Source organism: Gymnodraco acuticeps, unplaced genomic scaffold, assembly GCF_902827175.1.
Source record: "Gymnodraco acuticeps unplaced genomic scaffold, fGymAcu1.1, whole genome shotgun sequence".
Lineage (NCBI taxonomy): Eukaryota > Metazoa > Chordata > Actinopteri > Perciformes > Bathydraconidae > Gymnodraco > Gymnodraco acuticeps.
The window spans coordinates 727682-755322 of NW_022990346.1; the positions used below are offsets into that span (position 1 = coordinate 727682).

At 40.4% G+C, this 27641-nt stretch overlaps 1 protein-coding gene across 8 annotated transcripts in view; it reads right to left on the reverse strand.

The window, feature by feature from the left end:
• Positions 1–27641, reverse strand: part of arhgef25b (Rho guanine nucleotide exchange factor (GEF) 25b) — a 34485-nt gene that overhangs the window by 3744 nt on the left and 3100 nt on the right. For 3 of the 8 annotated variants that reach the window (XM_034223722.1, XM_034223725.1, XM_034223720.1), the window contains exons 2-14: positions 27004–27079; positions 11938–12257; positions 11746–11850; positions 5413–5540; positions 4923–4989; positions 4725–4828; positions 4496–4565; positions 3013–3102; positions 2826–2918; positions 2532–2582; positions 769–846; positions 484–675; positions 227–407 (exon numbers count right to left, since the gene is read on the reverse strand). In XM_034223722.1, the coding sequence (XP_034079613.1) occupies positions 227–407; positions 484–675; positions 769–846; positions 2532–2582; positions 2826–2918; positions 3013–3102; positions 4496–4565; positions 4725–4828; positions 4923–4989; positions 5413–5540; positions 11746–11850; positions 11938–12257; positions 27004–27079 (1555 nt within the window). Of the gene's footprint in view, positions 1–226; positions 408–483; positions 676–768; positions 847–2531; positions 2583–2825; positions 2919–3012; positions 3103–4495; positions 4566–4724; positions 4829–4922; positions 4990–5412; positions 5541–11745; positions 11851–11937; positions 12258–19089; positions 19142–25056; positions 25509–27003; positions 27080–27641 lie in introns of those variants that run through there. The other 5 variants (XM_034223721.1, XM_034223724.1, XM_034223723.1 and 2 more) reach the window with 5 other exon arrangements.

Below are 27641 nucleotides of genomic sequence, written 5' to 3' on the forward strand. Positions count from 1 at the left end.
GCCAGCCCACATTTCTGATATTACGTTGTAGCCCCGTTTTTAGAGATTTGGGTACGGAGGAAAAGAGAGAGGGTTTTGTTTTCTGACACTTTGTGAGTTCCCGTACACACCGGGGACACATATTCATGTGTAAAAGACGTCAAAAAGTGCATTTTGCATGATAGGACACCTTTAAGGAAAACTCTTTAATCTCTAGTTTTATTGAAGGATCACTGAGCTCTGGTACCATTAAGGAAGTTCCTCTGAGTCTCTAAGATCTGAACCACGTCATCGAGCCAAGCTTGCTTTATTTCCAGAGATGATGCCTGCATGATGAAGCGCGTCACACTGCCGTCAGTCCCGCGGGAGGTCAGCACCAGGGAGCACGGATCATTATCAGAGCAATCCTCTATGCCCAAACAGCTGACCTGAAGCACACAGGAGACTCTTTACACATGGATACTAAACTATGGATGAATTGAGGATGTTTTAAAACACACGCACCTTGATGCTGTTTTTAAAAGTGTACCCAGGCAAAGACAAGCCCTTTTTCTTATCGATGGGCTCACTGAAGATGACCAGCTGCTCAAACAGGAAGACCCTCCTCTCCTTCCCTTTGGACGGGAAGGGGCTCTCTGGCTCGCTGACAGAGAACGTGTCCTGCTGGAGCAGCTTCCCCTGAGCCGTGATCTTCCCCTGGAACAGTGAGTTGGTCACTAACAGACCTTGGATCAGCCTGCATGTGTTTCATCTGTGATGATGGACAGGAAATAACTAATCTGGTCTCACCTCAAAACCTTGGAGCCTGCCAACGTTCATCATATCATTACAGCGCTTTGGCACGACGCACATCACCTCCACGGCACTCTGATGGAAGAAATGGAGGGGAATTAGTAAGTGAGAATACTATTTTGTGATTTGCAGACTGAGTATATTATCTTACACATGCAGCCAGTTTATTAAGCACATCTAGCTAAAGCTAATGTGGTTTATTTTGTCAGCCTTGCAATAAACTCTATAGTGGACTATATCAGTGTTTCTAATTGCTTCAAAACTTTTACTGTTAGATTAGAAGAAATGTATATGCACTTAAACTTTTGATCAGTTTATGAGTGTTAATGAAAGCCTCATGAATTTCTAATAATTGTTCATAATAGCATTACAATCAATGTTTAACTACTATATATTATCAGATTTTTAAACCTTTGCTAAACCTTTTTGTCTCTTTTATTCAAATTGATTTATACTTAAAATGCATTCATTAGCCTAATAAAGGCTTTATTAACTCTAACACTGCATTATTTCTCACTTAAGATCCAGTAGATTAAAAAGTTCATTAACTGCTAAAACATGCAAATTAAAGTTTGTATTCATAGTTATAAAGAAACAAAAGCTTGAAGGTTTTACAATTACATCATGCTTCACTTAGTTAAACTAATGACATGTGTTTATGATGCTATTATTAACACCATCATATACACTGAACAAAAATATAAACGCAACACTTTTGTTTTTGCTCCCATTTTTCATGAGATGAACTCAAAGATCTAAAACATTTTCTATATACACAAAATAACCATTTATCTCAAATATTGTTCACAAATCTGAAAAATCTGTGATAGTGAGCACTTCTCCTTTGCCGAGATAATCCATCCCACCTCACAGGTGTGGCATATCAAGATGCTGATTAGACAGCATGATTATTGCACAGGTGTGCCTTAGGCTGGCCACAATAAAAGGCCACTCTGAAACGTGCAGTTTTGCTTTATTGGGGGGGGTCTGGGGGGGGTCCGAAAACCAGTCAGTATCTGGTGTGAGGGTTAGGGTTAGGGTAATGTTGTGAATCGAGTGGCCTGTGTTCGTCGTCCATAACATACGCCTGCCCATACCCTAACCCCACCACCACCATGGGCCACTCGATTCACAACATTACCCTAACCCTAACCCTCACACCAGATACTGACTGGTTTTCAGACCCCCCCAGACCCCCCCAATAAAGCAAAAATGCACGTTTCAGAGTGGCATTTTATTGTGGCCAGCCTAAGGCACACCTGTGCAATAATCATGCTGTCTAATCAGCATCTTGATATGCCACACCTGTGAGGTGGGATGGATTATCTCTGCAAAGGAGAAGTGCTCACTATGACAGATTTTTTTCAGATTTGTGAACAATATTTGAGAGAAATGGTTATTTTGTGTATATAGAACATGTTTTAGATCTTTGAGTTCATCTCATGAAAAATGGGAGCAAAAACAAAAGTGTTGCGTTTATATTTGTGTTCAGTGTATAACAACATAACTTGTAAGAATTGATAAGGGTCTCGTTATCTATTAATTAATAATTATTACAAGCCCCTTATAATAACATGTTATCAATCCTTCCTTTATAAAGGTTGTAATGTATAGTTGTTGTTGAAAGACAGGTGTTCAGTTCAACAAACTGAACCAAATTGGCATGAAGGTAGGATTTATTGCAGGTCTCCTATTGCATATTAGGTTTAAGCTAGATGTGCATGAGGTAACTGTATTCACGTTCTGTAATGATCTCTTACCTCCAGCTCCTCAACATCCCGTCCTGCTTTGCTGTAGTACTTCAGGAAGTCCTGGGTGAGAGAGTTTATTTAGAGTTTTTGTTATTTTCAAGAAAGTAAAAAGTGCCCTTATAATAAAACCCAAAGCAGGAAAGGCTACTTGGCGTTGTAAAGCTCCGTTATTGTAGTGGCTACAAAATAGGACAAAGTGTATTGACTGCCACCAGGTCAGGTTCCTCAGAGTTCCTGGGAAGACCTTTGTATATCTTGTTGTTGGTGTGCCATGCATGCAGCAGGTCATGTTAAACATCAAACCTTCAGCAGTAGCTGATATTTCATGATCCTCTGAACGGGTTTGATGAGCAGATCGTTGAGCTGCAGCCTGTGACCCAACTGCTGCCGGAGATCCTGTCAGGTGACCACAAAGATAGATAAGGTTTAAAGTAAAAAGTTCCCAAAGAGTTCCAGTAAAACTGACTGTGGTATATACAAGTAAACTCACCTCAAAGAAGTTCTCAATGTACTCGGAGACAACGTGCTCTGATTTGGGTTTGTTCTGACAGTAAACCACATACATGTGAAGACGCCGTTCCTGAAAGGTAAACAATTAAGAGAGAAAGAGCTCATATGGTGCAGCGAGAGAGTACACATTTGAGGTACTTTTATACATCTACTTCACTACATCTCAGAGGGATATGTCCTTCATTTTGATCTATGTGCATTTATCTGGCAGCTTTAGATACTTTACAGATTACCGATTTGCTTCCCCTTCTTGTCCACTGAAAACATACTGTGTTGGTTCTGGGTGTTAAAAAACCTGAAGGAGGAAGTGTACCTTTATGGGTTAAGGACATTTTCCAACTTCTTAGGCTAGATAACATTTTTAAAAACCCTCTCTGACCGGCTGGAAAATGCATCATCACAAAGCTGAAAAAGGGCTGTTATCTGCCCACATCAAAAATAAGAGAAATACGTTCTCTCAAACGGCGACACAAAAAAACACATCCAATTAATCCAAACACACCCTATATTCATTTTGTAAAGTTTACTGCACAGGTGATACTTTGAGAAAATATTTGAGTTTGTTTGCAGATTGTACTTACCTAGTTTAAGGTTTTGAATGTAGGACTTTACTTCTAGTGACGTATTTTAAAAGTGTGGCATTACTACTTTTAAGTTAAGGATCAAAATACTTGGTCCAACACAGGTGAGAAACAGATATAGAAAGAATAATCCTGTGCGCTGCTTGGACTCCTCTCAGTTTTGTTGTACTCCAAATCGGCTTAAGAGTTTTCTTGGAGTTTTGTTAAACCAGTGCAGGACCTTTGCCTCATTAAATAGTTCCAGTGACTGAGGAAGAAAGGTTTGATTTGCTGTGGCTTAATTCTGCGTGCCACACTACGCTGCTTGAAGCGGAAAGAGAAGCTGAGCCAAATCAAAATATTTCCCCCATTATTCTCCAGAAGGAGATTTTTCTTTTGTAACAATACTGTTGCCTGGTACTGTTATGTACTACCCTAGAGGTTGTTCATGGTTTCTGCATTGAACCCATGTGTTCAGTGTCTTTGAATTCAGCAGAGATTCTGTGTTGATGTTTGTAATTCCGTTGGAAATTCCATTTGCGGAGATCTGTTTCCACTGTGATATGAAATAGTAGGTTACAATATGGAAAACAATGAGGTGGTTGTGAATATTTGTATAGAGCTCTGAGATCTGTAATTCCAGCTCATTTTCACAAAAGGAGCCGTCTCTGAGGAGCATCTTTAACACTGAGGGCTTTGAGAGCTGATGAGACTGTTTATTCTGCAGCTGCACCTGCACACAGACTGATCGGCGGGATGAACACACATCTGGATGGTCGGGGGCCAAGGCTTCACACACAGCCAGATCTCTGATCTAAGCGATGGCCTTCAGCCAAATTGAAAACACACCGAGAAATGAAATGTTTCATCCACACACACTAACACACTGATCTGTAAACTCACATGTTTGATGAAGAGCTTGGCCAGGCTGTCGGGATCACACACACATTTCTCCAGCTCTCCCAGGAAATAACTGTGTGACACAAAGCAGAGAGGGTGGAATCATCATCCACACACACTCACACAACCACCATGAAACATGAGGAGCTCAGGAGAAATGTGTTAACTCTAAGTGATTGTACACATTCAAACAAACTAACAAGGGAGGGCAGAAGAGATGTCTCTGACTCACTCTTTATGCCACTCGTAGATCTGATGGATGTTTCCAAACACAATCCGTTCCTTCCCTTTCAGGTCCTCAGGGACTCCCTGTTTAGACATGCTGCCCATGTAGCCCTGTACACAAACACACACACGGACACTTTTAAATTGAATGAATTTTGTAAAAATGTTGGACACAGATTATTTGACAGCTGGTGGAGAGACACACCTGCACGATGAGCCCAAGATCTTCCACATACAGCCTTTCTGTCTCTATCAGCTCTGTCAGCACATATCTGAGGGATAGATTATGAAACAGCAAATACACCACAATAAGAAAAAAGTACATTTTGGTTAAGAAAAATTGTATTTGTCCAACATTTTGATAAATACGCTTATACAGTATGCTTTCTTTCTGATAAGGTTGATACCATTGTCAGGTCTGAATTAAAAATATAAACTATAGCAATGAGACAGTTAGTTAAGCTTAGCATTAAGACTGGTTACGGGTCAAACAACTGGCCTGGCTTTTCCTACTAAATTCAAATATGCCTACTACTACTATATGATGTTGTCAGTCTACCCTGAAATTAGTTTAGTGCTTTGTTCAAGAAATGTAAACACACCTTCAGCATACAGTTATACATATGATGCTTTTCGTAAGGAAACACATAAGTGTAAAATGGTGGAGCTACTCCCTTAAAGTAGAGGTCACCTACATGCTCTTCTCTAAGGCAATGTTTCTCTCCTCCTCGCTGTCCACTGCAGCCGACCACTGGCTGGACGAGTCGTCTGTCACAGTGCCGCCGTCTTCCCCGTGGAGAGAGTTCATGCTGGATCTTTGACTCTAAAACACACAAACATGACAGCACAGATTTGTAAGCATCACAGTAACCCCCGTATAGGAATTTGAAAGCAAATGTATATTTGAATATTCGCCCCCCAAAAAAACGGTTAACCGATAAACCGAAATGTACATATCCTATAAAAAAAATAAAAATGTCGAAAAAAAAAAAAGAAGAAATATATATTATACACTGAACAAAAATATAAACGCAACACTTTTGTTTTTGCTCCCATTTTTCATGAGATGAACTCAAAGATCTAAAACATTTTCTATATACACAAAATAACCATTTCTCTCAAATATTGTTCACAAATCTGAAAACATCTGTGATAGTGAGCACTTCTCCTTTGCCGAGATAATCCATCCCACCTCACAGGTGTGGCATATCAAGATGCTGATTAGACAGCATGATTATTGCACAGGTGTGCCTTAGGCTGGCCACCATAAAAGGCCACTCTGAAACGTGCAGTTTTGCTTTATTGGGGGGGTCTGGGGGGGTCCGAAAACCAGTCAGTATCTGGTGTGACCACCATTTGCCTCACGCAGTGCAACACATCTCCTTCGCATAGAGTTGATCAGGTTGTTGATTGTGGCCTGTGGAATGTTGGTCCACTCCTCTTCAATGGCTGTGCGAAGTTGCTGGATATTGACAGGAACTGGAACACGCTGTCGTATACGCCGATCCAGAGCATCCCAAACATGCTCAATGGGTGACATGTCCGGTGAGTATGCTGGCCATGCAAGAACTGGGATGTTTTCAGCCTCCAGGAATTGTGTACAGATCCTTGCAACATGGGGCCGTGCATTATCATGCTGCAACATGAGGTGATGGTCATGGATGAATGGCACAACAATGGGCCTCAGGATCTCGTCACGGTATCTCTGTGCATTCACAATGCCATCAATAAAATGCACCTGTGTTCATCGTCCATAACATACACCTGCCCATACCATAACCCCACCACCACCATGGGCCACTCGATTCACAACATTGACATCAGAAAACCGCTCACCCACACAACGCCACACACGCTGTCTGCCCTGAACAGTGAAAACCGGGATTCATCCGTGAAGAAAACACCTCTCCAACGTGCCAGACGCCATCGAATGTGAGCATTTGCCCACTCAAGTCGGTTACGACGACGAACCAGATTCAGGTCGAGACCCCGATGAGGATGACGAGCATGCAGATGAGCTTCCCTGAGACGGTTTCTGACAGTTTGTGCAGAAATTCTTTGGTTATGCAAACCGATTGTTGCAGCAGCTGTCCGAGTGGCTGGTCTCAGACGATCTTGGAGGTGAACATGCTGGATGTGGAGGTCCTGGGCTGGTGTGGTTACACGTGGTCTGCGGTTGTGAGGCCGGTTGGATGTACTGCCAAATTCTCTGAAACGCCTTTGGAGGCGGCTTATGGTAGAGAAATGAACATTCAATTCATGGGCAACAGCTCTGGTGGACATTCCTGCTGTCAGCATGCCAATTGCACGCTCCCTCAAAACTTGCGACATCTGTGGCATTGTGCTGTGTGATAAAACTGAACATTTTAGAGTGGCCTTTTATTGTGGCCAGCCTAACGGTACACACACAGGCATGAAAAAAATCTTTCAAAGCTTCGCCCATTCACTTGAATGGGGTGACGTAGAAGATTTAGAATCTTCGCCGAACTGCATTGTGGGGAGCGGAGCATGGCTTTGCAAGCATCGTGAGCATCAAAAGTTGAGCAATGTTCAACTTTTGATGCTCCCGATGCTTTCGAAGCTGGCATCAGCCAATCAAATCCCGTTTATGCAAATCCCGCCAGTACAAGCGCTAGCCAATCAAACCGCGTGCAAGCTGGGAGAGCCAGACTGCAGTTAATTACCTCATATTCCAAACGAGAAATTACGGTAGCAAATCACCCGGTTCTTTACGACCAGAACTATTTACCGGGATACAAACCGGAGGAACCAGGCATGGAGGGAGGTGGCAGAGACAGTGGGTGAAACTGGTAGGTTTTCGCCTGTTTGGGGAGTTTATATCCAGTTTACTTCGTTTTAACATTGCTATTGCTTTGTATGTCGGAGGCGGGAGATTCGTGTGATTGGTTGTTGGTCGCAAAAAATCGCCAAGCTTCAGACACGCCCAGCATCAAGATTTTTCAAGATTTTGTTCATGCCTGTGTGTGGATGGGCCGTAAGGCACACCTGTGCAATAATTATGCTGTCTAATCAGGATCTTGATATGCCACACCTGTGAGGTGGGATGGATTATCTCGGCAAAGGAGAAGTGCTCACTATCACAGATTTTTTCAGATTTGTGAACAATATGAGAGAAATGGTTATTTTGTGTATATAGAAAATGTTTTAGATCTTTGAGTTCATCTCATGAAAAATGGGAGCAAAAACAAAAGTGTTGCGTTTATATTTTTGTTCAGTGTATAACAACATAACTCGTAAGAATTGATAAGGGTCTCGTTATCTATTAATTAATAATTATTACAAGCCCCTTATAATAACATGTTATCAATCCTTCCTTTATAAAGGTTGTAATATGCATTTATATTTTTGTTCAGTGTATATTAAAGGTGGGGTAGGTCATTTTGGAGAAACCAGCTCGAGTGCGCTAGAACTTGAAAATACACAACCGGAAAAAAATCTGCCACTTCCTTACAGAGCCCCTCCTCCAACACACACGAACGTGCACATGACCAATGAGGGCACGAGATAAGTTTGTGCACAGATGGAAGGCTGACAGGCAGGTAGGCCATCCAGTTATTTAGCCGGGCCTGCTAAAATGATTGGTCGTGCTTTTTACAGTACTACGGCTTCCACAGATGAAATTTCTTTATGGATTTTTTGTCAAAGCACTTAAGATATTCATTGCTATCGGGATGTTAAGAGCATTCCATGGAATATAACAAAAAGTGTATCTCTTTCCGGTTTCTCAAACTTACCTACCCTACCTTTAATTTGGAAAAATAAATAAATACATGTTCAAATAAGTATAGGAACCAAGTCGACTTTGTCAAATGTATTGAACTGGTGATCACATTTTGAACAGTTGACAGCTATAGGCCTACAGCTTTCATGCTTAAAACATAACTTGGTTTTTAAATTAAAGAGGGTTCATACACGAACAACATAACCGGTTAGGTTAACGTAACCCTATTACAACAGAGAACAACAACCTATAACAGGGCCTATGCACAGAATGCAGCTATTCAATAATACTCATTCTTGTTTAAGAATATGAGCATGTCTACATGCTCAGGGGAGAGGCGGGTGCGGAGGCGATTCACAATCAGGCCAGCTGTAGAGAAGACCCTCTCAGCTGGTGAGGTGAGGTTTGAGTCAGCGTGATCTGTGTGTACGGAGGGGCAGCAGCCATATCATTAGCTATAATTAGCTATATCTGATGGATTTGGACATAAACGCGAGTGAAGTATAACCGGACGTGAGAGAGAGAGATCAGCATCTGCAGCTCTGCCCGCTGTGAGGGACCGTGAGCGGAGCAAAACACACCTTTAGACCTAACACACTTAGCTATGGCACTGTCGTATACATTGAATTATTCCATTTGATCATATGTAATCAACTTAGGCACCCCTCCCAAAAAAAATACAATAAAGATATTCATAACTCATATTCTCATATTCGAATACCTGAAAAACTTTGAATATTCGATTCATCGTTCCCATCCCTAAACCCCAGAGGGAAGAACATTCCCAAGTATTCTGCTTAAGTAAAACTTTGAGGTACTTAACTTGAGTGTTTTCATTTATTACTCTACAATTATTTGATAATTCCTTTTTAAATTGAGCTTTTTGACAGTACACATGATATCATAAACTTATGAAATACAGTTAAATGCTAAAGATTGAATCAGGGGATCCTTAAATTGGCCTTTTAGTTCATGCTGGTTCGAACTATTGAGCCTCCTTGTTTTTATATTGTTACTACACTATGTTTTGGCTGAGAGTCAGTAAGCCACAATGCATCCTGGTACAGTTAGCCACTGCCTGTAAAGCCTTATCCTTGGGAACTCAGCTTTGACAGTAAATATATCAAGCACCGGGTAACGTATTTCTTCCATGAACTACATTTACCATCAACACTGATTCTACATTTACATAAAAAGGTTTTGAATTTGTCCTTTACATTTAGCTGAAAAACTTCTGTACTAAGCAGGATTTTAGATACAGGACTTTAGCTTTCAATGGAGTATCCTGCAATTGTTTAAAGGACCTTAAAGTACTAGCGGTATGTCTGACCACTTGGCAACAACCAAACAAACATAAATCATTAAGCTTCGTCTACAGAGGCTAACCCAGGCGGCACACATCTGGAAAAATATATAAAGATGAGAGGGTCCTAATGGGAAACACATTAGTAGCACAATGCTATGCTTCCTTTTGGAAAGTCATGCCACCCCCTAAATCCTAAGTAACCTGAGAGCTATAATCATTTTTGAATGTCTCTCCTAAGGGGACTGTTGGGCAGGGACATTTGGAAAACAGTATTAGGACTGAGAGATGAAGGTTGATAATAAGCAACATTTGTGAAATGTGTCCAGTCAGATAATAACGTTTGGGAAAACCGACCACAGTATGGAGAGTTATTACATCAAAAGTTTACCTCCTCACCTAATAGCAGAATCATTTTTTATGTGAATTTGACTTTTGGCAAACTGTAGCCTCACCACATGTTATGCTCTGCCATGATGCACTACTAGATCAATGGTCTTCAATAGGGGTCCGTGGCCCCATTTTCTTTTTTAATATGTATGAAAATACACATTACAGTAATACGAAAATAACATAATATTAGCAATGATACATTGAGCATTTAATTTACACAAAACCGTTAACTGGTAACTAATTATTACCTATGAATCCCCATGCAATATAGCTATAGCTAGCCAATGCTAAATCTGTGTGGCATCTACAGTATCAACTGCTACATATTATCATTTAAAAAACGTAGCAATGTATATAAAAGAAAGCCAGGATAGTTTCCTTTTTCTGAGCTAAGCTAACAGACATATATTCCCAACATTTGGTTTTAATTAAAAACATTTAGAGATGATAACGCATACCTTGCACAGCATTTAAGGGTTGAGAATCCAAGGTAAATATAATGCTGAAGGTGTCTATGGACTCAAAATGCTATTGGACTGAGAGAGGCCGAAAGGGAGGACAGTCATTAATCAAGCAGAACAATGTCAAACAATGCAACAGGAACTGGAACAGTCGACAGCAAAGAAAGGAAGGAGACCGAGAACATGCTAAGCAGGAAGTGGAGGTAAACCCATTGCTTCACCTGTGCAACCGCCACAGTCAGAATTGATGTTGACATACAGCTGGCGAGATTAGAGCTCCCCTAGCTAAATGGATTCTTATTGCTCTTATTTGCTTTGGTGTTGTGACATGTACACTCCTCACCCCCAACGCTTACGTTGATTCAGCCCGCCACACGCTGCTTTGCTAGTGATTACTTCCAGATATCGTCTGGAAAAGCCCAGAGGATTGATTCCAGTCCAAATGGTCTTTCAAAGAGTATTCACTGGTGTATAGTTACCAGAAATTACTCATATGTGCTGTTGTGTGTGTGTGCGCATCTACAAAATATGCAGAAAATGTTGCCGCAAGTGTTGGAAGCCAAATGATGTGGGCAAATAAAAAGCCTGATAAAACTGAACAGGCCGTATAGCGACATGTAAGTTTACAATTCATAGTTTCGTTAATTGAAGCGTATGTGTTTCCATTATTTATGACTTGCATTACCTGAGGGTTCGATAATGAGAGAGGCTCCAATGAAATGATCACAACAACTGGGAAGGGAGTGAATAAACTGTTGAGAGCACTTGTGACTTGTATAGTTTCCATTCATCATTGTACATTTGTTTCTCTAAAAACCCTCCCATCTTTTTTGTACTGCTAACTACTTTTATATCTTCTTGTGGACAGACCCAGCAGCTTTCTCTGTTTCTATGATCCAGTTTCCCAGTTCTTTAGATCTTGTATTATCATATATCTTTATCATTGAATGCCTGCCTCCAGCTTGCTAAAGGCTGGCGGACTGTTCAAACATCATGGACGATTTATTGATCTTCAATCGAGATATCTATTAATCTCAGACAACTTCACAGCTTTCCATACAACTGCAGTTTGCTGAGACAGACCTTTAAATAGAACAGGAGTAGAATATTATAATAATAGAGACATTACTGGAGTCTGTGTGTCTCTGCCTTGCAGGAGGTCAGACAGACAGCTCGGACAGGGCGGCTCTGCAGGAGAAGGAGCTGCTGGACTCAACAGGCCATCTTTCCACACCTGTACAACACAAACACCACAACCATTACCAACAAGAACGTATTTCCTCAGGAGAAATGAATGCAGCCATCTGTTATTAAGCCTCACCAGTGTGTCTGCAGACGGGAGGATGGTGTAGCTGTCGTGCGGTTCCAGAGGCCTCTGCTGAGCTTCACTGTGGGAAAGCAGTGACTGCGGCGGCCGGCTGTCTGACCTGAACATCTGCTTCTCAACTTTCCCCGCTCCTGCTCTGGCATCAGAGCTCAGCTTGCGGACGGGATTGGTGAGCCATTTCTTCAGGGCGCTGACAGGGTGCCGAGATGCTGCAGACGGGGAGTGTGAGCAGGGGCTGGAGCTGCCTGAGACCTGCAGGGGCACCGGGCCCCCTGATGGGGTGATACTGCCGCCCGCCACAGAGTAGGACTCTGCTGCAGAGAGAGAGAGGAAGAGGGAAAATGATTGGGTTAATACACATCGGCTAATTGTGGGGAACATCCTCTCAGGTCAGATGCTGCAGACAGATTTCAGCACAAAAATGTTGGTCAATTTCCTGTGATAATCCCCAACTGTAACTTTAGAAGCTGCCGTTACTGTACCTACCAGTACTACATTATTATAAACTAGGGCTGTCAGTCGATTAAAATATTTAATCGCGATTAATCGCATGATTGTCCATAGTTAATCGCGATTAATCGCAAATTAATCGCACATTTTTGATCTGTTCTAAATGTACCTTAGAGGAATATTTTTCAAGTTTTTAATACTGTTATCAACATATGAGTGGACAAATATGCTTTATGCTAATGTTTATTATCATTTGAACAATGACAAATATTCTCATGAATATTAAACACAACAACCTGTGTGTGTGTGTGTGTGTGTGTGTGTGTGTGTGTGTGTGTGTGTGTGTGTGTGTGTGTGTGTGTGTGTGTGTGTGTGTGTGTGTGTGTGTGTGTGTGTGTGTGTGTGTGTGTGTGTGTGTGTGTGATGGATGGATCGTTGGAGCTTTGTGCAACTCAAGGCATATGCTCGAACGGGAGCTGCCTGGACGCTGCAATCATGTTGCGCACTATCCGTGCTGAGTGTGCTGACTTTTCGTACAATGTCCCACTGTCTGGCTTCCTGCATAAAGTCAAGTGCTCGGCGCAGTTGTGGCGAAATGTCGCTCCTCTGTTTTCATTTAAACAGCTCCATATCCGTTAGCGCAGCTAGCTAGCACCAGATGCTAACAACAACAATGCACGTAAGGTCTCTCTCTCGCTCCCTCGGGCCACACATACACACACCCTCCCGGTCCTCCCAAAAGCCAGTCGGTGCCTGCCGGTGAGCGTGGAAGTGTGGTCTGCCACAAGCGGGCGGCAGGAGCGGGGCTGTCAGCATCAGCTTGTAGATGGTATTTTAAACTCGATGCGCTCTGAAACTACGGGGCGACCGAGGACAAAAAATACACAATCGCGTTAAAATAATTAGTGGCGTTAATTTTTTTTTGCGTTAACGCGTTATTAACGCGTTATCTTGACAGCCCTATTATAAACACATCTGTTCTCACGAGGAAGTTTAAATGGAGATTATATAATGCAGTTTGACTGGATTCATTTGTTAGACATTGTACTCATCAGTTGACTTACTGACCAATGGAGAGTAGTTCAAGGTTCATTAAATTATAATAGTAGGTTTGTTAAGGAATTGTCAAATACTCTGTATAGATAATCTGTTAAACCTGTACATACAGAGTTAAACAGTTGTGTGTAAATATTTAGACATAATAACATATAAATATAGATATAGATATATAGTAGTCTGCAAAGGGGACTATCCAAATAAAGTGTTTTCAAACCAGAAAAGTGGTTTCATCTACAAAAAGGTTAATCACTGTTTGGTGTAAAGTCTTTGAAGCAGATTTACTCACTATATAAACAATGATGGAGTAAAGAGGCAGAGGCAGAACTGAACATTTTCAAGTTTCTTTGTGATGCACTGAGACAAACATTATCTGCATTTATAGAAGAGGCGCACTTCAAAGCAAAGCCGTGAATCTAATTAGGAAATTAAAGCTGGAACACCAATCCAACAATATTAAGTCCATCATGTCTTCAGATAAGTGCTCCCTCATTCAATAACTCAGGCTAGACCAACACTGAAGCTGACACTCTTTTTATGCCACAGCTGAATTCTGTTTCCAGCTTTAAGACGATGGAAACTGGTACCACACTGTTTTAATCAAGCAACCTAACATTAACATTTCCCTCTGTTCTGCTGATCGTAGCAAAGTGGAATCTTTCAGGAGTCTCATTTTGGACTTTTCCCAGAAGCCACTATTACCCGTCAGCACATTTATGTAAGCTGTAATCATAATAACAAGCTTTCAAGAAGCCAGTGGAAATCTAGGTCAGCCATTTGCCAAAAACGGCCAGATACTGCCATTAACCCTCTGGAGTATAAGGGTATTTTCTCGATTTTTAGATGTTTTCTTAAATCACCTTTTAAATTTATTTCTTCTAAAATGGCACCCATGTGTTACATATCAAAATGTTCAGGGCAATCTCTAGTATTGCTATATATGCAAATTACTCACCTTAGAGCACTGTTTGATGAGATAAGTAGCTCAAAAGCTTAAAATTTGACATCCGATTTTCGGAAAATCTTCAAAACTCTTGTGAAAACACAAATTTACTCATGTGATCGAATTGTTTTGGTGTTTTAGATTTGGTTACCAAAGTCTTAGGATTACAAAAGTAGTGAAATATTTGAATTACACTGTATATAAATGTGTTATTCATGTCTAAAATGAAATTGTATAAATTCGAATTCTGAGTAAAACAGCTGTCAATCACTCTACTTTCACCACAGCAGGGACTGAGATATATCAGGACTGAATAATGACTTCATAATACATAACAAGGTTGATGTGATGTGTAAAAAAAAAGAATTGAGCATTAGAACTTTTTTTTTCAACCAACAATTTATTATAATACCAACAATGTATATAAATATAACTGCAAAATCTCATTATTTACAATATTGAACATCAGAACTTTTTTTCCTTCAACCAACTATTCATTATACACTGACAAAATGATCCTTCCTCCAGTAGTCCAATACATTGTCCAGTTTCAGCAGCCCCATGTATTTATAGAAATCCTCTACAGTCAAGTCAGTCCATTTGTAGGTTTTACCCTTTCCCATCTCCTGTGCAGCCCACTTGTTTGTGTTGGTACAGAGTGTCTGTACTGTTAGTGCACTGAAGAACAGCTTGAACAGGTCAAGGGGTTTGTTTGATACTGTTGAGCTGAGCTGTGGCCCGGGTGTGCGAGCAGGTTGAAACCTGGAGACAGGGGGAGCAGTGTCAGGGTCTTCGCCTGTCTTCCAAGACAGTGGAGCTGGCTGCTGTGCAGGTGGGGGTGATGGTGCATGGGCAGCTGGTGGCTGTGTGGGAGGTACGTGTGCTCTACGAGACCTCTTTGCTGTCCGGGTTGATGCTGTGGCTGTGGTGGAGCTGAGGTATATCTTGACCTCGTCGCAGGCAGAGATGGAGGCAGCTGTCGTGATGCTGGTCCGCTAGTCCTTGGTGGGGATGGCAGTGGTGAAGGCCCTTGATCCATGGTAGATCTCAACATGGTGGCAGGCACAGCTGGAGGCTCCTAGATGAATGTCATCTGTGGGCCGCCAGGCCCAGGCAGCTGTGAAACCTCTCTGTAAAACAAATACAAATTGTGGGACAATAATTATTACGAAGTTCCCCACACACACGTATTGTACTCCCCATTACTACATAGCACTCCCCACAAATGGCAGGCACACATATAAATAAATTAAATGTCTCCGTTGTGGGACAAATAAAGGATTATCTCATGCATCTACACATGTAACCTTACTTATACACACCAAAATAACGTTTACACATAAAGTTTATCACAGACACACATGTAAATAAGTCTATGATAAAGTCTCATCTGTACAGAACAGTATGATCAAATAAAATACATGTCTATAAATGTCTCCGTTGTGGGACGAATAAAGGATTATTTTTATTCATCTACACATGTAACCCTACTTATACATGCCAAAATAACGTTTACACATAAATAACATTTACACAGAGTAAACGTTTACTAATCAAGAGTCTATTTTGTCCCGAGAAAAAGTTCATGAGGGGAAAATAAAAAGGTTGATAAATCCATTGTTCATTTTCGCGGTACTCCTCACAAAATGGCAAATGCACTACAAGTTATATTTACACGTACCCATCCTCAAATGGATCCCTGCTGTCCCTGTATTCTTCTTCTTCAGAAGAGTCGAAGCCTTCAGGTTCTAATGAGCCATCTTCTTCACTGCCGCTCGCGAAAATAAAATCCAACGCGTCCGCAACGGTAAAGTTCCTTCGAGACATTTTCTCTATCTTCTTCACAGACTAAAAGACTGAAAGTTTACTGATGGGAGACACCTGTTATATGTTTTTTTATTGGTGGGTAGGTCCTTAGATTTCTAGAGTGTCCATTGGTCATTTCAGACCGAAGATCTCGGCCGGCCGGCAGCCATGTCCTTGACTGACACACAAATCCACCAATCACACACAGTGTAACGCCGAATCAAGCTGCTTTGAGCGGCAATATTGGCTGCTGTGCCCTGGGTACAGTCTCACAGGAGATACTCTTGAAAAGCTACGATTCTAGCGATTCCGTAGATATCTGAATCATATTTCTACTCCTTACAAGCGAAAATCTATGATTAAATACGTAAATAAATGTGCACTTGGACTCCAGAGGGTTAAACACAACGCCATAATGACATTAAAATACTCAATAATAGCATCATTTCAGTTCTCCTTTTATTTCACAATGTCCTGCAAAATCTTGCCTAAAAAAAGATGCTAAGACTACTGTTCATTACATTGGTGATGATCAATTGTGATGATTTGATAAGTATATTTGTCTTGCTAATATGCTCACTGTCATTCAAAAGTTGAGTTTCCTACAAAAATAAGCAGACACCGTGTGTGTGTGTGTGTGTGTGTGTGTGTGTGTGTGTGTGTGTGTGTGTGTGTGTGTGTGTGTGTTGAGGTTTGAACCAATGAGAAAGTGTGCTTTTATTCTACACCAATAATATCAAAAGTCGTGCAGACCAGTTTTGATTTTTGATATATATTTATTAATTATTTATGGGGTTTTTTTACAATAAAAATTGTTTTGTTTGGTATATTTTCACTTTTATATTTATTCTTTTATCAATACCCTTTAATATTTTTCACATTTAGTGTCTTATTCTTTTACATCTATGTTGTTTTCTATCCCTATATGACTCCATAATAGAGGAACATAACAACCACTCTACCATCTGTTGAATTGATACAAAAGGTACTGCAGGTTTTTCAGCGAACACATCAGCCTTTTCTATTAACTGACGTTAATGGTGTGTAATGGTCATTGTGACGTCCAAACCACTGCTGAGCTAAGCGACTCGGCTCTTCATGTTTGTTTGAGATGCTTATGTAATGTGTCATTTTCCCACACAGCGCAACAGCTGGAACACCATCTGGACAGCAGGGAGTCAGCAGTAAGCCTGCAAGCATGAACACTGTGAATGCATCCTCACATGGACACTTCATGGACATTAGTAATATTATAAATGTTTCATTATTTATTGAAAGTTATTTCTCTCCTTATTCATTTATTCAAAAATGTGTGCATTTGTTTTTTTAGTACTTTTTAAGTCAGTAGTTTTTCTTTAGCAGGGATGAAGGAAAGTAATCTAGCTTTACTTTGTTAATCGCTCTAATTTCCAACTTTCCACTTGGGAGAAATACATGTTCTCACTTTTCTATTAATATGGTTAATTTACTGACCAATAATAAAAGCAGCGAATGAGCTTGTGGTGCAGGAACTCACTTCTGACACATCTGTTCTAGAAATGCATGTGTGGAGAAATGTTCTATTTTTTAACATATCTGGTGAAACAATTAAAGCTTCTTGAAGTTATCAAAAATAGTTCCAAAAAAAAATAGTTCCTTCTTTCTTGAAAACTGACTAAGTATGATCTCCTCTCTGATTAAATCTTCTTGATAACTGTAGCATCAGTGAAGTTATCATCTGATTAGTAAAACAATGTATTAGGACTAGTAGTCCATTATCCACAGACCATATGACTTGGTGTCATGGTATTATTAAATGGGCCCTACTATGCTAATGTTGTCGTTTCATAATTGTATTTTGATCCTCTACTGCAGGGGTATTCAACTAAAATTCAACGAGGTCCAGTTAGAGAAAATCTCCCCATGCAAAGGTCCGGAACATCAAAATGTCTAAGTTGCTTCATGAATTAGTGTGATATATATTGAAGTAGCTGTAGCTTTATCAACGTCTGCATGTAATCAACTACTGACTACTACTATCAAATAAAGAAAGTACAATTCAAAAACAACAATATTTATTGTCCATTAACATTGAACTATACTGATATACAGTAAAATACTGTGGATATGTGTAATGTTCCTATCTGGCTGCATTTCATAAATAAATAAAATAGCTTTTGAAAATGTGTGCATCTCAAAAGTGCTTAATTTTAGATAAATAAAATAAAGTGTAGCAGCAGCTTGAGTTTCCCTTTTTCTTTGTTAACCGTTTCACATCATGACTTAACAGTTTCAGCCGATTATAGAACAATATTAGTCTTTACACATCATAACAATTGAACAGTTTTAAAGTTTATCTTTCTTTCCCTCTTATATTGCAGTCCCTCACTCGCTTTTTTTTAATTCAGTGCGAGAATTGAACTTGAGCTTGTCCTGCCAGGAGTTTAAATCTGGGCTGAAATTGTGTCAGGGCCATTCTCATACACATATGCAGGTGCTCATTGGTTAGCCTCGGTTAGCCTGCGCTGGAACGATATTTAGTTCTAATTTTGATCCTGGTCGACTGATCATATTGGGCTCTGAGACTGCTTTTTTGTGACCTCAGTTCTGACTTCAGAGGGAATGTTTGGTCAAACACTTTGTGTTTTGTCTCATAGTGGAGTTTTGGCACTTTTAATGAGCGCCACGGTATCTGAACAAATGAGACACACCGGTGTTGTGCTCCCAGTGGGCAGGATGAACATGAATGAGTCCGTCCACTCAGGGTTAAAAGCTCTGTTCTCACTGTCCACTTTCCTCTTCTTGGAGAGCGCCATGTGTAATTATTTGTCTCTCCCTGTCTGCGGCTAACACGCCAGTTCACTCTCCTCTCCGCTTCTATCCATGTATCGCTAATTATTCTCTTTACTCACTTTCCTCTCCGCTTCTCTCTGCCGCGCTCTCATCTCTTCTTCTGTGTTTCTCTCCCTGCATCGCTCACTCGTCTCTTTCGCCCCCTGTCGGCGGCGGTTAAAATAGAATCGCCCCGTCAAAATTGAAATCCCCTATTAAGTATTGATTATAGGTCCGGGTCCGTATATGTCGGCGTCTGGGTCCGGATCCGGACCGCCTGTGGCCGACCCCTGCTCTACTGTGACATGTTTACATGCTTTAATGAACAAAAAGCTCTTTATTTCTCTCACACTGCCTGTGCTGCAGCACCTCTTTTCACCTGAAACCACCAGAGCCCAGTCTGCTCTGATTGGTTAGCCGGCCGGCTCTGTTTGGATTGGTCATCCGTTCAGAGATGTCCAGCCCCTTAGTCTATCACGTACAATGTGTTGGAGCGCTAGCCAATAGAAGTGGGAGTGTTATGAAGTGATGTCACTATGATATGGAAGTAAACAAGGGAGTCCAATGGAGGTGTTTCAGGCGGAGGGGTGCGTTGGATAGACACTTTTAGCCACTGCAGACCGTTTACATGCCCGATAACCTATATGACACTACAGTAAAGGGAATACCCCACAAAGCACAATAGGGCTGCTTTAAAACCAAGCTGGTATATTTACAAGCACAGTTAAGAGAAAAGTTAAATATCTCCATATTTATAAATAGCAAGAGAAGGATATTCAAATGGTCATGGTATGTTAATTATGAACTCATATTACATTTGAAAAATAATAATCAATGTATTGTTTACCAAATGTACACCCTGGAAGTCTATCTCCCTCTCTCTGTTAAAGCAGACTCTTCACTTCATCTGAACCCCATACATGGTCATGGTCAGCAGCAGCAGGAGAAATTGAGGGCTTTAAACAGGAAGATGACACTTCACAAAGTGTAAGCATCACTAAAGCCTTACATGTTCAAATGTTTGGGTATGGGCTCTTATTCTGTGCATGCTGATGCTGTATGAAACTAGCATTAATGCAAAAAAGCCACATATTTCTTTTGGAAAGCTTGCTTCACTTAATGTTGAAATACTGCCAAGGAAAACACTTCTCAGTCCACACCGACACAGCTAAATCAGCCACTTTCTTGTGGTCTGCATCCACTCACTCAGTTTATCAATCTAGGAGAGTGACAGATTAAAAAATGCATACACACACACACACACACACACACACACACACACACACACACACACACACACACACACACACACACACACACACACACACACACACACACACACACACACACACACACACACACACACACACACACACACACACACACACACACACACACACACACACACACACACACACACACACACACACACACACACACACACACACACACACACACACACACACACACACCACACACACACACACACACACACACCTACTTTGCTCCACATTAAACTAATGAGTGAATTCATCCCCAAACACGAAAGAGGACCTTCAAAAAGGTACAATGTAACATTTCTGCATTAAAATATCTTTAAACGTTTTTTCCGTCTAAATAAGTCAAGTGTTGTATTTACATTATCCCAAACATTTCCAAAAAAAATGTCAAGCCTAGAGAATTCTGTAATTTTAAACATGGTTACGGCTGTTTCATTTGGTCCCCTGTGATGGAACGTATACCCTACGACGTGCATGTGTCAGGGTTGTCTGCCAGAATCTGTCATAACTTGATGTTTATCCAGTTTTAAGTTACATTTTAACAACAATTACATCAGAGAAACAAGCTGAGCAAACAATAGCTGCAGCCGCATTTTTTAAAGATTATTTTTGGGCCACAAGCGCCTTTTATTATAGAGACCGATTTGAAAGGGGAGGGGAAGGGATGACACAGAATCAAACCGGGGTCCTGTACTGAGTACATGGGCGGCCATCTCTTTAAGATTTAGAGGAGTCGCCTTCGTGAGTCCTAAAACATGTGTTTTTTAAACATGAAACTGCTTTATTCAGTATTTTCACTTGTACAGCACTGTGTCAGTTTGGATTGTATTGAGGAGGAGGAGACGTCTGCCTATGGTTTGTTTCCTGGTAAAAAAAGATGAACTCTGAAAGAAAGCTAACTGGAAGAAGGTGAATGCAATGACAAACTCCCGTGATCCCACGCTAGTACACAAAACTATAAGACCTAGTTTTGTTGTTAATCTTTTAAAAGGAAGAATACTGGGTTAAACCAGGATCAGAACATCTAATGTCCCTGTTTACCGAGTCACCCAAACAGAGTACACTGTATGTATCTCATCCCACACATCAAATGCTGCTGCCAACAGGGTATACCTGCACCTATATTGTTTTTTTTACTTTAAAATAGTAGTGCTTACAACCAATGTTGTTGCTGCTAACTGCTACTGATTAGGCTACCTGCTACACACTGGCCAGCCGCAACAAATGCATCACAAAATGGTTCAGTAAGTAAACTCTCTGCACTTAACTAACATCCCATCATTTATGTTGCCATATGTGTACAGGTATCAACACAAGTGTCTGCTGTGGTTTGTTTACTCTTTTGACTCTTAGCATCTGTGACCTGGGCCATTAAGAGGTAGATTGCATTTGCTGTCAATTATGATAAGAATATTTATGATAAATGTTGCTTCACATTACGTACATACATCCTGCTTGAAGACCCAGTAACAGTTTTCACAGAGTGGCAGGATATCTACCCCTCATGACATCACTTCCTTTTCCCCAAAGCACTGCGGGCTGTTGATTGTGTTCATCCCTCAATGTTGTTGTTTGCTGCTAAAAAAAATTCTCAGCCCACTCCATGTCCCCCCACTGAAGGTCATGTTAAGGTCAGAAGAAGAGGAAGAAGAGAATGATACATATTAAGAAGACAACCCTTACATGTAAGTATTCATTACATCTATTTTTGTTATTCAAAAATAAATAAATAGAATATGGTTTAGACACTCATCATTTTGCACATACATATCGGCCTATATTGTGTTTATTTCTTTGTTTTATCAATTTAATTCTTATTCTAATTTGCATTTTAATTGAATTAAATCTATATTTCCTGTCTGTATTATGTTCAGCCATTTGTCTGTCCTTTGGGATCATGGGAGTTTGTGATTGGATTCTGCTTCTCTTGGTTCATTGGTTCAGGAGATCTTAACCAGATGCCATTGTATCCACAGAGGTATCCTCATTTCCAAAATGAACAGACCTGGTAATTGAAACAATGAAAATAATAAATGAAGCAGGTTCAAGTTAGAAATCAGTGTCTCTGTTTACGCTGTTTGGCTGAATCTTAACAGATGTCTTTAGGTTTGAAACAGATATTGAAAGGAGACACTTCAACAAAATATACAACATTGGTCTAGTTGTTATTAGACATTTTAATGTGGAAATGTAACATTTAACACCACTTAATGCAAATCGGGTTCAAATGTAGATCAGGCAAGCAACAAATATTCCAGCAAACCACCTCATTTGAGCTTGCCTTCCAGATAAGCCTCTGTTTATGAAGGAGCTCTGAGGTACTAAACACTTTTGTTCCTGTTAGTCATCATGTTTACTTCTTCACATACTGGCAGCGATGACTTCACACACACTGCTGGACTAATGGATGTTAGTCATGGAAGTTCCTGAGCCACAGTGATGTATGTGGAATGAGACAGTCAGATTGTTTTGGCAGGACTACATTTCCAAACAAGTTCCCTTAAACATACTTTATCTGGAGGTGGTTCTCTGCCTTTATAAATAGCTGTTGGACATTGTGCCAAATTCAATGAAGACATCACAGCATGAAGGAGGAGACGTTTTTAGGGGGGTGGAGGGAGATTAGAAAGCCATAAAAAAACATAGCCCCCAAAGCGCATTAAAAATAACACTTGAAAATGAAAGAAAAAAGAGCTCTCCAAGAGAGGCGGTGCAATCCTGACCGTAACTGCTTAGCTTCTTTAAACAAAAGCAGAGTCAAATGTGAAGAAAACACCTGACACCACATTGTGGCCCAAATTAAAGTATGTCAAATGTTCTGTTAAGCATTTTGAAAAAAAGAAAAGCAAGGCGTCTTGAGTCATTTTTAAATATTCAACACGTCTATTTTGCAGGGTCGGTCAGAGCAGCTCAGACAAGAGTGTAATCAGACTGTGTAATCACCAACAACTGGACCAACAGAGGATTTAAGGGACAGGCAGTAATAGGACGTGTTTGTGTCTATGTGTGTGTGTGTGTGTGTGTATGTGTGTGTGTGTGTGTGTGTGTGTGTGTGTGTGTGTGTGTGTGTGTGTGTGTGTGTGTGTGTGTGTGTGTGTGTGTGTGTGTGTGTGTGTGTGTGTGTGTGTGTGTGTGTGTGTGTACAACTGCCTTTACCCTGAAGCAGAGTCAGAGTATTGTAAGGAAACAGATCATGAAAAATACATTGCTGTTTTTACATGCAGTCAAAAATGCATCCGAAATTAAAACAGCAACTAACACTACGTGGGACAACAAAAGGGAAAAGATAAAAGCCTTATAAACGAATGTATTCCTCTTATTGTATGATTTTTACATATAAGTCCAAGCTAACTGGCTTTAGAACCTGTTAAAAGAATAATCCTACAGTAGTAAGAAGCATGAATGATTCATATAAAAGCAGAAACAAAACAGAAATGTGAATGCTTTCATCTGATACAATCTATTATAGCTTTCAGTGATGCGGATAGAGATCTATTTCTGGGTCTCATAAATCTCCATCCAGAGATGATATTTGTGTGTGTGTGTGTGTGTGTGTGTGTGTGTGTGTGTGTGTGTGTGTGTGTGTGTGTGTGTGTGTGTGTGTGTGTGTCGTCTCTGAGTCTTTTGTTAGGGAGTGGGATATCGAGACAGTGACTCATTGATTCCTGTGTTTCAGAGGATCAGTGATCAGAAGCATATTCATAGACTGCAGCGGTCCAGATGTGACCCTTTCACTGATTTCTGTTCAAACATGAATCAATGTTTGTGTCTGTTTTACATCAACAGAGTAAATCAGATGATTTACTGTCAAATTTGTTTTGACGAAGAAATGAATGACTGTCGCTGCCTTGTTTTCAGTCAATACTGCCACTTGAAGCTCACTATTTAAAGTATCTTTTGGTGTTTCATGGAGTTTATTTTGAGAAGGATACCCATTGCTCAGCCCTTTCTCGTTTCTGCTGGAGACATGATCAACATTTCAAATGTAGCGTTTCACAAAAAACACTCAAAACAGTGGTCTAGCCATTGTGCATAAATGTCACAATGATAATGCTACTTTCATGTCCATATGATCTCTGACAAGCTAACCATTTTTACAACCACTAAACAAATACAACCATAATAGTGCATACATTAAGATGCTAATATTAGCCTGGACCCTTAGGAAGACTAGAAACCACATCTGGAAGCTAATGTGAGCTTAGCTAAGGGATGAATCCATTGTGTATGGAAAGGGTAGTAGTAATGTTTAACAGCTGATACAGAGTGTATATTTAAGCTTTTTTTGCATCTACAGTGTAAATGCAAAACATTAATGACTGGTTTATCGGCCCCAATTCAGTCATTTAAGTCATTCTTTAAAAAGCATGATCTCCACCCAAGCACTTGTTTGTTATTTGTTCCGTTTGTGTCCCTTTATACATCCTGTACAGTGAACAATTGTTTTTATTCTGCTTTATTTTGTCCTGAATAATGCTGTGATCATGAAGGACACACAGCAGGAAGTATGTTTTATTCCCATAATTAGTTTTTTCTATATATTTAATGTTACTGACCTCTCATTCTGACATGCACAATGACAATAATCATGCATTAAAATAAGTTTGCAAAAAACTAAAGATTCTTTGGATTTCACAATGACTCAGAGAAACTTCAGCTGATACATAACAACCAAGTTAATATTCCAACACAATAACCCCATAAAAACTCTACTCCACAGTCAGAGAACAACTACAGTAGAATCCCTCGTGAAGAGCCTGAACGTACCTCTCACTCGAACAAAGCAGCAGCCACATTTGCCGAGCAGTTTCCTGAACAGATGCTGACACCCACACCCTCGCTGGTGCTGACCCCCTCTCATGATGATCCACTGCTGCCGCTGCACTCAAGACTATCAGAAGCAGGCATCATGCTGGACGGACACACACACACAAGACCACATACACACAACTATTCCTGTGGTAATACCCGGAGGAGATGAGAGGAAAAGTATTCCACAGTCATAATCCAAATCTGAGTAATCCCCTGAGACAAAAACAAAAAAAGGCTGTTTTATGTCCCATGATTTAAGAAATAACAGGGGCGAAATCCAGAGAGACGTTCTCCTCTCGAGCCTCTCTGTGTGGGCAGATTACGAGAGGGTCCCAACGTAAGAGAGGGAGCGACAGAGGCAGTGAATGGGAGGGGCTGTGATGAGAGGGGGGGGCGGGTTGGCTAACATGCTGTACTGCTGTGAGAGCATCTGTTTCCAGCCCCACCTCCTCTCAGTCCTCTCCCCTTCGGATCCCTCTCTCTCTTCAGCCTCTCTTCTCAGCGATCGCCCTGTGGCGTTAAGATCTTTAGTGTTATTGCAATCTTTGGAGTTTTTCCGTGTCTCTTTTGTAAAAGATGCATGTTGTGTGTGTTTCCAATATGAGTCGTGTTTTTTTAATATGTTTTTAGCTTTATTGAGGTTGTATTGTCATGCCATCTTGCTGAGTTTCCATGTGTATTTTTGTTTAACTCTTATACATAAATAAAACACATTTAAAAGAAATGTCCTTGTGTGCTTTAGGGACTGTACATATTGTTCCAAGCAAGGAAATGTAGAAGTATGTAAAGTTAAATCTGAGGGGTTCGCTTGGATGATCCCTCTTTAGTCGAGCTAGCCATCAACAATCCACACTGAGGAGTTACCAGTAGTCATAAACTCGTTTTAGAGGAATTTTAAAAACCTCTCTGTGAAATTGACTTGACCTCTACTCTTTCGCAAAAATGTTAGACAACCAAATCAGGTATGTGTGCACAAAAACCATGCCACTGTCCGTATGGAACTGACTGTGTACCACTTTTCACTAAAACTAAAAGCGGCCCCAGTTATGCAGATGATATTGTACTTGCACTACAATTATGAATCAAATCGGATCAACAAAGATAATCTTTCATCCATGCTTTTTTCAGCTGGTAAAGAACTTCCCTCTCTCATCAAGAAGGCAGGAGTCTGCTCTTCTTCGTCACTACAGGTACCAAAACATTTCCTCTGCTGTAGAAATACCAAGGTGCATATATCCCACACGCAGCAAACTGAGCTGGCAGGATGGAGGCAGACCGGTTTAATCTCAAAACCAAGATTAAGCATTCACCGCTAGATGATCTTCTGAGCGCAGCTGTCCAAGCTCGTGGCAGCCGCTTTGATTCAAGCAGATTTCACCATAAACTCATACGAACCCAAACACAAACAATAACAGTAAAGAGCAAAATATAAATGATAGGAAGAGAAGAATCTGACTATTACAGAGCTGCTGTTTCTATAAGGCACAAGTTTATTAAACAGCTCCACACACACAGCATCAATCTGCGTCACAGATCGACCAACACAACCCTGGAATCTCAATCCACTGAGCACAGATTACAGCTACAAAAATATCAAAATGCTCTTGCTCTCTTTGCCATCGTGTTAAGCCTTTAAAAACTCTGCTGGCATGATGATCCATGTGAGCTGAAAAGCACTGATCTCTCCACAATGTCAGATTACTGTATGTTCATGCATGTGTAGTGGGTGGGCACGCACTTAGTTATGTCTTTTTTGTTCTTTTTGTGTTTTGTGTTGCTTTTAAAAGTTAAAAATGTATATTTATCTGTGATGTTTTGTCTGCAGAGTGTTTTGAAGTCTTATTTGATTGCGTGATGTGTGACATACGAGATGCACATAGTGTTTAACTGTTATGGTTTTACCTCTGCCTGCAGCAGCCGGCGTCTTGATGTCTGGATTTTCATCTGACAAGAGTTTCTCCCGGCTGGTGTCTGAAACCTTAAACAAAAGACAGATTCACCACATTTTAATAAAAAAACACCTTCCCCCATTATAAAACCTTCTTTTTAGCTGTGTTAAATTAGTTTGACAAATGAAGGATAAGTTCAATCGAACAGAAAGAGGGTTTGAGCTATATAATTATACCAGTTAACCTCTCTCTCCACCCCTCTCCTATTTTCTCCGAGTGGTTTCTTATCTTATCTGAGGAATGTCTCTGAGAGGACTAAACTGACGACATCAAATCACTGTCTGACGCAGTTTTAAGAATAGCGTTGTTTTTTTGTTTTTTCTCCTGGTTACCACCACAGAAACACATTTCTCAAATATGTGTATATTAGAAAAGATTCTGAAGCTTGTTTGATTTTGATGGACTAAACTATTCTGCACCTTGTTGTTATTAAAAGAGAAGCACATGAACTGAATGAAAACTTAAACTCAAATTATAGTTTCGGATAGCATTTCTTATTTAAAAACAAACGAAAAGTTTAGACATTATTCATATTTAATTAACAGGTCTACATTTTTCTAATCTGCATAGCGGGAAATATTTGACCAAAGC